We start from the raw sequence: 14,341 nt of genomic DNA, 5'->3' as shown, positions 1-14,341 counted from the left end.
AATTGTTAACTCCTTAGAAATACTTTTTTTTTTTTTGCAAGTTGCTTTACGCTGCACCGACACAGATAGGTCTTATGGCGACGATGGGACAGGAAAGGGCTAGAAGTGGGAAGGAAGCAGCCATGGCCTTATTTAAGGTACAGCCTGGTGTGAAAATGGGAAACCACGGAAAAAATCTTCAGGGCTGCCGACAGTGGGGCTCGAACCCACTATCTCCCGAATACCGGATACTGGTCGCACTTAAGCGACTGCAGCTATCGAGCACGGTAACTCCTTAGAAATAAGGGCTGAAGTAAACTGCTTAATTTTAATACTATGTACTGAAATAAAATAATAATGTGATAATTCTCCTTCTCAAGAGACAGTGATGTGCATAACTAATTTCAGGGGTTAGGTTATGTACTTTAGCATCTGGTTAAATTTCAGAAAGGCTGTTCCCATGTAAATTTATAGTGAAAAGGTTATCATTACTCTACAGGAAGCTTGAAATATGTTTTCATAATACATGCGCAATAAACCTAGATTAGGTGATGCCATTTGAAGTAAGAAAATGGAAACATTTGCCACAAGCCTCTGGAGCGATGCTATTACAATTTTTAAGAATGGAACAGAATATCCGTTTCAAACTATTGAAATTAGAAAATACCGTGCTAATAAGTAGGCTGCTATTTGGAAAACAACCACAATTTTTTTTAAAACAAACTGATTGCTGTTTTATACAGATTTTAATGTGTTTTTGTGCGAGTTTGGTATCTTTCTCGACTTTTAATGAAAAATCATGTATAATCTTACAAGAACAACCTTGCACCAAAGCAATTTTACATTCACCAACAAAAATGTACTGTCAAAAGGAAGGGTTAATCATGGACTCACCATTATCAGGAATAATAGTAAACGTATTCCTAAATAACTTTGAAAACAATTTCTTAACCAACTAAGAGACGTAGAGAGAGACCAAGTTTTAAGAGATGTGCAACTAAAAGAAGCTACAGAGCTGGTTACAAATAGAGGATTATGGAAGCACTTACTTAATTCGCAGAGGCTTGCAGACTGAATGTTAAAAGGCATAACAGTGTACAATGAAGATGTATGTATCATCTAGCAACCACATTTCGTTGTGTATCTGCCTTGCAATAATTCAGTTGGGTTCTGCAACTAGCATATGTCTGTTAATCTGATGATAGTGTAAAGGAACAATTCGTTAGGCTGTACCTAAGCATACATGCATTAATTATTTATTTAATTAAATTTATTTTCAAGGAACAAACTGTGCCAAAGCTAGTTATGGTGCAATACAGGCCTATTGTTTAGATAAAGTAAACTCGTGTCCTCATCCCGAGGTGGTGCAGCTCTTTTCAGGCACACTCCCAATGGAGGTGAGCTGCATGTAGCATTTCAACCACATACCAGCCCTCCTGCCAGTTTTTTTATATTTCTGGCAGTACCGGGAATCAAACCTGAACCCCGGGAATAGCAGCTAATAACACTAGCTGTTATGCTACGGAGGCTTAGATAGTAGGGGCAGTTTTTTTTTTTCACTATTGGCTTTATGTAGGAACGACACAGATAGGTCTTATGGTGACGATGGGATAGGAAAGGCGTAAGAGTTGGAAGGAAGCGGCCGTGGCCTTAATTAAGGTACCGCCCCAGCATTTGCTCGGTGTGAAAATGGGAAACCACAGAAAACCATCTTCAGGGCTGCGACAGTGGGATTCGAACGCACCATCTCCCGAATGCAAGCTCACAGCCGCACGCCCCTAACTGCACGGCCAACTCGCCCGGTAGAAGGGGCAGTTTAACACAAGAGTAATCTTCAGCACAAACAGTACAAAGTTGTAACTACAGTCATAGGGTACATATCTACATTTCCTTATCTTATTGCTGTTTCTGTGTAAATAATGTGTGTACAGTTTATGTTAATACAGGTAAAGATTTCTGGAAAAGGTGTTTCTACTGAAACCTTGATTTAAGGTAAACCCAAATTTAAGGTTTAAAAAAAATCAGATCCCTGTAAAAATGCTAAAAAGGGGTTCTATTGTATAAAGCTTCGGCTGACATTTGTTTTAGAAAGACCGGGCGATTTGGCCGTGCAGTTAGGGGCGCGCAGCTGTGAGCTTGCATCTAGGAGATAGTGGGTTCGAACCCCACTGTCGGCAGCTCTGAAGATGGTTTTCTGTGGTTTCCAATTTTCACACCAGGCAAATGCTGGAGCTGTACCTTAATTAAGGCCACGGCTGCTTTCTTCCCATTCCTAGGCCGTTCCTATCCCATCGTCACCATAAGACCCACTTCTGTTGGTGGGACGTTAAAAAACAGTTTTAGAAAGAGTGTGATCTGCAATATTGCGCTGTTACTTTTATGGGACCCCACTGCAACTGTTTTTATATTTGTTGTTAGGTGTTTTACACACCTTTTAATACACTGTTTTTATTTAATAAGCCCCAGTGGATAAGGTTTTCATATTTTGTTCTCTCGTCTCCTTCACACCTTTTAATACTCTCATCGCATCTGTAGAAGCGGTAGATAGCCTGTAACTTTCACTGTACCCTGCATATATAATGCACGTATGATGGGAAAAAACCTATAAAGTGTTTACATATTTGTGCTGAATAGTATTTATTCATGTATTCGATGTATTCTCGCTTAACACATTATCTTTCCTTGTCCCCTGCAGAAATGCTCAACGAGGTTTTACTGAATAATCTAACCTCCGAAATCAGTCATCCACTCTGCGCTATATTTTGAGGTGTATCACATACTTGCTTAATATCAGTACATAGTTTTATAATTAAGCGGTCGTTTACTTCAGCCTTTATTTGTAACGAATTAACTACTGCTACTGGCCACATTATTTATGCATTTATTACAAAAACAGGTTCTCTTTCATTTAGAATTGTGCTTATAGAACACCAATCGACGAGTATTACTAGTCGACTCTGGTATCGACTTCGAATTTGAATGTTGATGACAGAGCTCACTAGTGGATATAGCGAAAAATCTACACCGAAGATGATCGATCACATTCAATATATAATCACTGGAGTGCACAAATACTGATAATGGTAAAAAAATTAAGCATGTTCAATCGCTCATAATAACGGATGCATCAGTGACAGGGTTCTCGCTGTAACCGAAGGATAATACACAGTTTAATACAGAAATTTTCAAAGGACAGGAAAAAGCTGTCGTTATAACGGAGTTCTCGCTACAGCACAACAGAGGCTAGCGCCATTCTTTTGTCTCTAACTAAGCAATGCAAAAGAGGATAAATACTTAGAGCAGCGCTACTGCAAAGAGAATATCTTCATGATTCCAATGGTGTGCAACAGGTGGCGTTTATGTTCATTTTCAGCTACAATAAAATTCCCAGCGGTTTGTACGAGTTATTTGGTGCTTTATTTTGAGGCCGCATAGAACTCACAGCTGATTTTTGGCATGTGGTCTTTTTATGGCAAATCAATCCTGGCATTAACTCTTTCACTGTCTTAGTCAGACTACCTTACTTTCCTCACAGTGTTCTAAAAACTCATGCACATAAACAAGAAATACATAGGCAAAATATTAATTTTCTTAAATATGATAAAAGTTATTCAAAAAAATTAATTCAAAGAAAGTTGCATAAAATTGTCAAGAATATATATTTTTAAACCTGCTTGCCCAGTAAATTGTAGTTTATCAAGGATAGGAACAAAATCTACAAATTTGGGGGAATTTACGGCAGGGTGAAGTCCTGTCATCACCACATGTTGCCGGTAAAATAATATAGAGAATACCACTGTCGTCTTTATCACGACTGATATTTTCATCACTAGGTTCATTTGAAGTCTCACTACATAAATCATTGTCACGGTACAATTCTCTTTCAGAATAGTCATTTAGCAAAGAACACAAAACACCGTTCGATGAAGAAGCCATATTGTAAACAAACAGAGGCTAGCATTACTTTTTTGTCTCTAGCTTGGCAATGCAAAGAGGATAAATACTTACAGCAGCGTTATTGCAAAGAGATTTATCTTCGTGATTCCAATGGTGTGCAACATGTGTCATTTGTGTTCATTTTCAGCCACAATAAAAGCAATTAAAGCAAAGCTGCACAAGCCTGACCATGTATTTGGGTTGTGACCATGCGGCGGTAATGGGAAGCCCGAGTAAATACTCGGGCAGACAGCGAAGGAATTAAAGTTTCAGAGCAGGTTTTGGCATCAAGAGTTTGATACTTCCTTTACAATCAATCCTGTGTTGCAGCATGATCTTGTAACACATACTCAATGCTCTCAACTGATAAATCATTCCCTGAAGCTAAATTACAGCAAGCAATAAGTATTAATCCAAAATCAATTCAAACCTACCTGACAAGGAGTACTGGTTGGAGCAACAACTGAGTGTAGGCTGCTCGTGTCTGGAATAGTAGGAACTGGAACCTATAACACAACCATAGTTTTAGAATTATTCATACTTTCTGAACACCTGAGGTGGTAAATATCTGGAAGTCTTATTATAACATATTCATGAAAAATAACATTTCTTCACTTAGGCCTACTAATCAAATTTTCTAATGCCGTAAACTAAATGTACTATCACACATTCACACATCAAGAAACGAAAACAAAACTTAGAACTGTATAACTAATGGGAAAATAAGAGCTGAACAGTTTCATCATCCATTGAGAAACATTGATATTTTCAAGTCAGATTTTTTTTTTTTGCAAGATCAGTAAAACTAACATATTTTCAACTAGGGATATTTCCAAAGTTCTTCAATGGGAGGTGCTCAAATTAGGCTTTATATCGGATGAATCTATGAAATCTGCATTACACCATTAATAGTAAAAAATAATTGAACATCCAGACCAAAATGACCTAGGAACTGGGATATTCCGCAAATAACACCAACATCGGCAGACATGTCAAAGAAAATTTAGGCTGTAACTGATTCATGAAATACAACAATGAGGGTCTATATACTGTAAAAGCATCGGTTATAAGAATGGACATGGGACAACAGTTTTATCAGTCAGATTGTAGAGCAGAAGTTAATGTGCCCTCAGCATGTTCTGATGATTCATTAAAGAAAATTTTAAACAAGCATGAAGTCTGTAAATTTTATGTTCTCTTTTTGTCATTCACAATTTTATTTAAATATCTTTCATTTCTGTATCTTTGGCTCTTTTTTGGCGTGTTTGTACACAGCAGCCTCCAGTTGCTAAATTCCAAAATTCTGGACTGTGGTGAGAAAGCTTCACATTATCTGTCATCTTGACTATTTTGATAGCACTGGGAATACAAGAGAACTCATATGCTGACAAGGCTCTAGCAGGCCAAGGATCACTACAAGATGAGATCAACTCACTAGGACCTAGCAAAGCAACACTGTTTTCTCATCGCAATTTATCACCATAGGTTTTTAATTTGATTGTTATAGTTATATGATTCCTGTGCCTTTCAGCACAATACAATGCAAAACAATACAATACAATACAATCTATCAAGTTAAAACCCATGCATCTGCACACAAACAAGTTAATTTTTTATCTGCTAAAATACCTCCTACTATGGTACAGGGGAAAAATCTGTGCATTACAATGTTACTTTTTCATATATTACAGATTACTTAACTATCAAGCCTTAAAATGAAAATCAGGAACATCAAAAGAAACACAAAATACAATAAACCAATGACACAATATGTCTCCCTCAACCACAACCCCACACATAATGATACTTAGCCAATTACATCAAAGTCAAGGATTATACTACCACCAGCATTTTTAATTGACCATATTCTGGGTTTAAATTTATTTGATAATAGCCTAACTTTGTAGTAAAGGTCATGTGTTTTGTTACAATTATTGTGTGCCTCGAATTCTTCACAAATGCTTGTTATGTATTTATGTTTGTTTTGACAATTTAGTAGAATTTCAGAGCAGTCCAGCATACCTTTGCCGATTGTATAACCCAGACCTTTTAAGCTGTTTCTGCTTTTCTATTATCTGCCATGCGTGATCACTGATCCAGTATTTCCGATGATTTGATGTTGTGGAAGAACATCATCTCGGTTGTCACTATATTATTCCTGAGGACTTTCCATGTGGACTCTGCATCTGTATTTGAGTCTCTTTGGATATTCTGAAAGGCACGTTGTATTTCTGCTCCAACTTTTTAAAGATCGTCTTCCTTCAGCATCTTTCTCTGGTATGGAACACGATATATTTTCCTGAATTGTAGTTTAAAGGCATATATGATAATTAGGGAGCGGATTTTTATGTAATTACATTTTTTTTTTGCGTAAGTTTTAACGCAAGTTACGAAGTTCATTATTCCTATTGTGCATCCCCAAGTGTAAAAACTGAATCTTATTTCACATAAAAACACATATTTTCACATTTTTTAAATGTAAATACATATTTTAAGAAAATCTATAATAAGCACATAAATCGCCAATATTTGTTGATCAATAAAATTTAAAATGCTTCTGTGTTATAAAACAATGCTCATATTTTCATTTTACGATTACAGTATTGTTTTTAACAGTGTATTTAACATAATATATGGGAATGTTTCGGCTATTTATGGACTTCCCTCCATAAGTTCTAAAACTTGCTGGTCATTGGCTACGTCGTTACATTTAGACAGCGATTTTAGGTAGTGGAATTTCATCACTCCTAAGAGTAAGGTTAGCTGTTCGGGTCCATATATCATTCCCGTGGTCGTATGATTTTGTATGGATTTATAAGAAATATTTCCTTCAGTGTCCGCTGCTATTCTTTTTATTGAAACAGTGATTCACCGTAAATGCGTGTGTCGTAACCTGCAAAATAATGCCAAAAGAGAAGTCGAGTACAAGGTCGCGTCTTCAACAATATGTAGTGGAATTTAAAAGCATTTTCACTACCGATGGAAAAGTATTATTTTGCCAACCGTGTAGTAAAACAGTACGTGCAGATCAACGTTCTCAAGTAATCCAGCATTTGTCTGGAAATAAGCATACTGCGGCTGCTTCGCGTGTGCGTTCGCGACAATTACTAATAGCTGAACCAGCTACTCCAAATGCAGGCCCATCTAAATATTCCCAGTATTATTTAGATGTGTGCAGAGTATTTGTTTGCGTCGACATTCCTCTTGGTAAAATAAATAATCCGAGACTGAGAAATTTCCTAACAAAGTAATTTTGAGCCTCCAGACGAATCCACATTAAGGAAAAACTATCTCCCAAAATGTTACGAAGAAACTTTACAGAGAATTCGGGCAGTATGTGATAGCGAAAAACTGTGGGTGAGCATTGACGAAACCACTGATTCAAGTGGCAGAAAAGTACGAATTGTTGTAGTTGGTGTGTTGAAGAATGACAAAACTGCTTGTGAACATTCTTATTTGCTAGTGTGAAAAGAAATGCTTTTTGCAAACCACGTCACTGTAGCTAGGTTCTTCAATGAAGCCATGCACTTACTTTGACCAAAAGGTATAAAATACGACCATGTATTGCTTTTCCTTACTGACAGTGCAGCTTACATGAAAAAGGCAGCCGAAGGCCTTTCTGTGAGCTTTCCGAAAATGATACACGTAACTTGCGTTGTTCATGCTCTACACAGGTTATGTGAAACTGTGCGGGCTCAGTATCCTCAAGTGGATAAATTGGTGTCTAATGGCAAAAATGTCCTCGTAAAAGCACCCTCAAGAATCGATCTCTTTAAAGAGAAAAACCCGGATCTTGCGCTTCCTCCTCTGCCTATTGTTATGCGGTGTGGTACCAGGCTTAGCGCTGTGCTATACTTCGCAGACAATTTCGAAAGTTTTGCATCCGTTGTGAATGTGCTAGATAAAAACGACGCGTCGTCAATTGACATTCTTCAAGAGATACTAAAAGACAGCTCTTTGAAAAATGATTTGGCGTTTATATCTGCCAATCTAAGCTTCTTGTGTAAAACTATAGAAATACTTGAAAAATCCACTAACCTGTTGTCCGAAACAGTGAAGGAAGTGCGCTCTGTTGAAAATAAATTAGATTCACTTCCGGCTTCGCAGGTACAGGGACTGTTAAAGGTCAAATTTCAAAATTTGTTCAGGAAAAACAGAGGATTTCAAACAACGTGCCAAATTTCTAATGTATTAGAGGGTGCTCATGTTGGCGAAATTGATGGCGTTATTGTTGGTGACATTCCTCTCTTTAACTATGCTCGTCTGACTTCCTGTGATGTGGAGCGATTGTTTTCGCAGTATAAGGCGTTCTTTAGAGATAATCGGCATGCATTTGTGATGGACAATATGGAGATGACCTTTGTTGTTCACTGCAAATCTGAGACTACTTCTAGCAACTAATATTCCAGCGTGTGATGGGTGAGTACGAACTGGTACTATTTTTTCAAAGATGATAGGTTGCTTTTTCCATATTTAAGCAAATCATTACCTTTAAAAGAAACCATTCATAATATCTACTCTGGAATATAAAAAATTAATATACCATACAGCACGTTTCCATACACAGACATCATTTTGCCTTAAGGAGCACGTTTGGTAGCACCATATTCTAATACAAAACATTATACTTATTTACTTCTTGAGCGCGAGCAGTTATGTGATATTTAAAGGAAAATAATTTCAATTTTTTATCACATATTTTAAAGTTTTTCAGCACATAAAAAATAAATATTTTTCACATTTTTAGCACATAAAAATCCGCTCCCTAATGATAATGATGTCATAAACGCACAACACACTGCAAAGACATATCAGCAAATGCAAAAAAAAAAAAAGAGTTCTGCCAATTAGAGTTGAGGCGGTGCAGGAATGATTTGAGCAGATTGGCTTCATGGTGCCACAGAAGAAAGATGTCATTTGTGAACTACTCCTCCCCCCCCCCCCTCGACTATGGACAGAATTAGCTCAGTAGCAAGAAAATCCTCATTGAGATTCCTATGAAGCGGTTGGTAGAGGAGGAGACAATCCTGATGCTCATAGCAGTGCCTTGAATTTGGTGGAATAATTGCCCCCTGAAGTTGAAAAATTTATGGGTTATTATGTGATATAGATAAGGAAGTACGGGGCAGGGCATTGAGTTGTCATGTGTTCAAGAAGAGGGCCCAATGGCCCTATGTCTGTCAGTATGAGGTGTAAGTGGAGTAACATCAATAGAAACTGGAAGGCAGTCTGAGGGAAGGGCTTGGGAAGAGTGGCAGTAAGTTCTAGAAAATGATCGGTGTGACAAAGGTAAGAGTGAAGCAAATGTAGAGAGGGTTGAAGATGTTGGTTAACCGGTGCTGAATTGGGTTCCGTGCAAGAACCTTGGCGGGAAATGATGGGTTGCTAACTGAGGAGTTTCCATGGAACAAAGCAGCTTCATGGTGCCCAGCTGAGGGGCGTGTGTCTAAGATCATGCTGGCTAACGTTGCGGTAGCTCTGTCAAAGATGAAGAATGGCGAACCAGTTGGCCCTGGTGATATCCCAGCTGAACTATGGAAAGTTCAAGGTGCTGAAGGAAATGGCTGGTTAATGAAAATGTTCAACAAGATACTTGCTGTAACCCCAATGCCGGAACAGTTCCATCAAAGTTGCCTTGTGCCCGTTTACAATAAAAAGGGGGATGTCCACAAATGTGAGAATTACCGAAGCATCAAACTAATTTTATACACACTCAAAATCTGGGAGCATGTCACTGGAGACTGAATCAAGGGTTTGATTAACATCCACCACAACCGGTGTGGTTTTGCATTGGATATGTCGACAAGTGACACTATTCTAACTCTGTGGATCTTGACTGAGAAATGCCGTGACCGAGGTAATGACCTTCATATGGTATTCATCGACCTCAAGAAAGCCTTTGACCATGCTCCCAGAGATAACGTCTGGGTGGCCCTACAATATCAAAAAAGTCCCTGAGGTGTATGTGAAGATGATCCAAGACAAGTACCTACATCCATCTACTAAGATGAAAACCAGAGCAGGTGTTTCAGACAGTTTCTGTGTTGATGACAGTGCTCATGAGGAGTTAGGACTGACCCCAGCACTGTTAAACACTGTCATTAACTGCCTAATGGAGCAGTTGATGATGCCGTGGACTGTACTTTATGCAGACGACACTGTTTTGGTTGGTGAGCCATGTGAAGACATTGAGGCGGTCTTGGAATGATGACAAGCAATGCTAGAGGCAAACAGATTCAGAATAAGTTGCAAGAAAACAGAGTACATGCTCTTCAACTTTGTACAGCCTTGGCAAGGGGGCCCACACAACACTGTCTTCTTTGCTGGAGAATGGGCTAAGTAATACAGTACATGTTATAAACTTCATATTACCGAGCTCGATAGCTGCAGTCGCTTAAGTGCGGCCAGTATCCAGTAATCGGGAGATATTGGGTTTGAGCCCCACTGTCGGCAGACCTGCAGATGGTTTTCCGTGGTTTCCCATTTTCACACCAGGCAAATGCTGGGGCTGTACCTTAATTAAGGCCACAGCCGCTTCCTTCCAATTCCTAGGCCTTTCCTATCCCAACGTCGCCATAAGACTTATCTGAGTCGGTGCGACGTAAAGCAAATAGCAAAAAAAAAAAAAAAAAAAAAAAAAAAAACAACTTCATATTGGTCCATGGTAGAATTTTAGTATGTAAATAACTCAATTAATAAGTTAAAAAATTCCATCTTTCCACCATTTTCATAATCTTTGATTATTTTTACAATAAAAGAAAATTAATCTATTTAAAAACGGTACATGTTTCATTTTCTTTGAAAACATCTTCAGCCGTGTTCATAGTTCAAGATTAAAATTCATACAAAGTACAAGTTTCCTGGATACATATAATTAATTTAATAAGACATTGTTAAGAACATCTTGTCTTAATCGTGGAAAAAGCTTAAAAAGCTACGAGTCTTTGAGTCTTGGAGCATGTGACATATCTTGTTCATAAAGGCACGTTACATGTGAAATCCACCTGATCTTTTGTCTTAAAATTTATCTTAATAATAATATTCTGAAGAATGAAGAATTACAACTATCTACAATTGTTCAGGAAAAGAGCATTCAGCAGATCACTTGCTGTAAGTGAAAAGGGAAAATTTCTTAATTTGGAAGAAATGTATGTAAATAGAGTTGCTCTTTTAATTCAAACACAACTGGTTGAGTTTTTTTTTCTTTTCATTTTTACTTAAGTTCAAGTACTTTGGATCAATCATCACACTGATGGCAATATTGATGCAGGCACCAAGCACCGCACCAGTGTTGGTTGGATGAAATAGCGGTTCCCTACTGGTATTTTGTGTGATAAGCAGAAGCTAGTCAAACTGAAGGGCATAGTATACAAAACCACTATCCAGCCTACCTTTATGTACACTTCTAAATGTTGGTCAAGACAGAAGAAGCATTACCAGAGAATGGATGTCACAGAGATGGGGATGCTGCAATGGTCGGCGGGTGTCACTGAATGACACAGTACGCAATAAGCATGTGCGAGGAACTTTTCAAGTCGCACCCATCAGCGGCAAGATATCGGATATCTGTTCTCATGCTTGGTGACGGACGTGAGTGAGTGAGGCTCCACAGTAATCAAGTGATTTGAAGGTATTATACAGCAGTGAAAGTTATAAAAATTTGCGGAAGTGCTACATTTGTATTTACCAATCAATATATACACACGTTTTGTTGGTATTGATCTTCTTTTTCTTCCAAATTTGCATTGTAAAGAAAATGGGTCGCTGAAACAATGGAGTAGGAGGCCCAGCCATTACCCGTGCTGCCAACGTAGACCGCCTTGTGAAGTGCACGCTCGACGACTTCATTAACTCGGACAGCTTCCTTGAAAAAATTGTGTAGGCCATTTCGACCCGCATAACAGAAGTGGTCATAAAAAAACTTGAAAAAAGTTTAAAATTTAGTATCTTTTTTTTTTTTTTTTTTTTTGCTAGTTGCTTAACGTTGCACCGACACAGATAGGTCTTATGGCGACGATGGGACAGGGAAGGGCTAGGAGTGGGAAGGAAGCGGCCATGGCCTTAATTAAGGTACAGCCCCAGCATTTGCCTGGTGTGAAAATGGGAAACCACGGAAAACCATCTTCAGGGCTGCCGACAGTGGGGTTCGAACCTACTATCTCCCGAATACTGGATACTGGCCGCAATTAAGCGACTGCAGCTATCGAGCTCGGTAAATTTAGTATCGAAGCGTTGTCAGAGTTAACTGAAAAACTTGATAATGAACCATACGGTTCATGGACTAATAGTATAGATTTTAGTATTGGATATTGGGATTACATAAGACCACCCACGAAGTCATTGTCTTAGAGTATATTTCATAAAAGAGTCCAGAAGAAGAGTTCTTGTGTGAAGTGAGCTAGAGCGTCATTATGAGAAATCTCCAGAACCTCATTAAAGGGAGTTATGTCCCAAGCCAAGCCTCTTAATGAAGATTGGGGACGCTTCCCGGATCCCGGCAAAACTTACCTTCGGAGGGAAGAAAGAATTAAATTAATATCTTTGGTTACGGAAGAGTTGCATTGGATTTCATAAAAGAATTGCAACCTGCATAATTTCTGCTTTATTTTGATATGCATTAGGGCTGCAATCATAAATGCATTCGTTAAATAAGGTACTTGAGGTGCGTTGTGCGGGAAAACTTCGAGTCGCGGGCGCGCGTATTCTGCACGCGATCAAGTGGCGTGGTTACGCTAACTGATTATAAAAGTGAGGCCGCCTGGCATATCAGTCTCATTCTTTGACCGGAAGGCTGCTTGAACGAGTCGTCATACTGCGTGTTGGTACTGAGAACAACGCTTTGTCTTCGAGCTGCACCTACTACTAGTACTACTGTATCTGCGAGGAAGTAAGTAATCAACTTGCATATTCAGTTAAATCCTTGATATTACCTGTGTGGATATGCTATGGTGAGATGAGGTACTGCCTATAATAGACTGATGAACTAGTAGCTTCATATTTCTGTGAGGTCAAGTTCCAACTGACGTAAGGCTAAAATAAATATAGGCTCAGGGTAATTCAGAACTACATGTTATCCGAGTGAAAGGATGAAATAACAGTGTTAATAAGAGTAGTGAAGAAACTATAGTGTACCAGGTTTAGAATTCTGAACAAGACTTGGTCAATGTAACGTGTGAGACACGATAGTAGTGGAAACAGGCATCGAGTGTGGACAGTCTGTAATCAATGAATTTGTTTTCAGTTACCCCTGCATCAAGTCAGAACGAGCTTTCACATCATCATTTCGAGGAAGCCGCAACCGAAGCTGAAGCCAACACGACAACGGGCATCGATCCAGGAACGTTGGGTGTACCTGATCAGCGCGACGTCGAAGGGGACATCTTCTAACCACCTAAGGAGCTGTACAAAGGACTCACGCAAGAAAGAATGTCTCCAAGCGGTCAACAGTATCTGCTGCAAGCGTCGCAGTTTGTCATGATGTGGTAAATTCAGTGGTCCACAGGGAGGGCCGCTCCGTCATGTCATCAATCACATAAGGTCAGAGCTTCCCAATTCTGTTTCAAGCATGTCATTTAAATTTAGATAGGAATAGGGGGGCCGTCAGTCGACAGGTTAGTTATGGTAGGAATATTTCTTTGTAATATAGAGCTAGGCCTCAAGCTCGAACCCCGTACCTTCGGGTAGATGATAGTTTGCAGATTCCTTATTGGTGTGTTTATCTTTCATTTCAATTGTATTATATTAGCGTATGTATTATCTTCATGGGTCAGGTCGAACTCCCTTGGTCATAGTAGGTTAGTCTAACAGGCAGACACTATTTATTGTGTCGCGTTCAGGAATTTGTTTCTGCAGACGTAGGCTGTATATTTCAGACAAGGATTCAACCCGTAATTCACCCAGCTTTACTGACAGGGCGAGCAAGTCCGAATGTTTGAGAGATGTGAGCATTATGCATGTAGCTGGCTGTATGTATTTGAGATGAGAAAGCCCAGCACAGTTTGAGAGTGTATTGGTTGCATTAGAGATGCCTTATTGTGGCCATGTGATTATCGCATATTGATTTGTGGCTTTGTCTTATCAAGGTTGAGCCCATGGGAGGCGGAAATAAGATTAGTTATATTGCTGGTGATATTGAGATGAGGGCGGATAGCCCAGGTGTATTTAAAGAGTACTTTTTAGCAGCCAGGTTACGTGAGGTATTTTGAGAGGCGAGATGTTTTTGCCGGCAGCCAGCTGAGCTCGTAAATTATGTGGATTGCCGCTAGTCAAGTGGTCGAATGGTGAGGGTTGGTGTGTCTGACGTCACAGTCTTGAAACTCGATGATATTTCCGTCTGCAGCTTGTCGAGTGTGTTTGGGGGAAGGAGACGACCTTGATGTTTTGGAACGCAGGGAGAGATTTTTTGTTCGATTTGTTCTACTTTAAT

The 14,341-nt window shown here is 39.1% G+C and overlaps 1 protein-coding gene across 1 annotated transcript in view; it reads right to left on the bottom strand.

Moving 5' to 3' along the window:
* Positions 1-14,341, bottom strand: part of LOC136875475 (sphingomyelin phosphodiesterase 4) — a 189,021-nt gene that overhangs the window by 32,979 nt on the left and 141,701 nt on the right. Inside the window, exon 11 of the mRNA XM_067149018.2 lies at positions 4,350-4,421. Within this exon, the coding sequence (XP_067005119.2) occupies positions 4,350-4,421 (72 nt within the window). The remainder of the gene's footprint in view (positions 1-4,349; positions 4,422-14,341) is intronic.

Source organism: Anabrus simplex, chromosome 6, assembly GCF_040414725.1.
Source record: "Anabrus simplex isolate iqAnaSimp1 chromosome 6, ASM4041472v1, whole genome shotgun sequence".
NCBI classification, from domain to species: Eukaryota; Metazoa; Arthropoda; class Insecta; order Orthoptera; family Tettigoniidae; genus Anabrus; species Anabrus simplex.
This window is presented reverse-complemented; position numbering and strand designations above follow the sequence as displayed.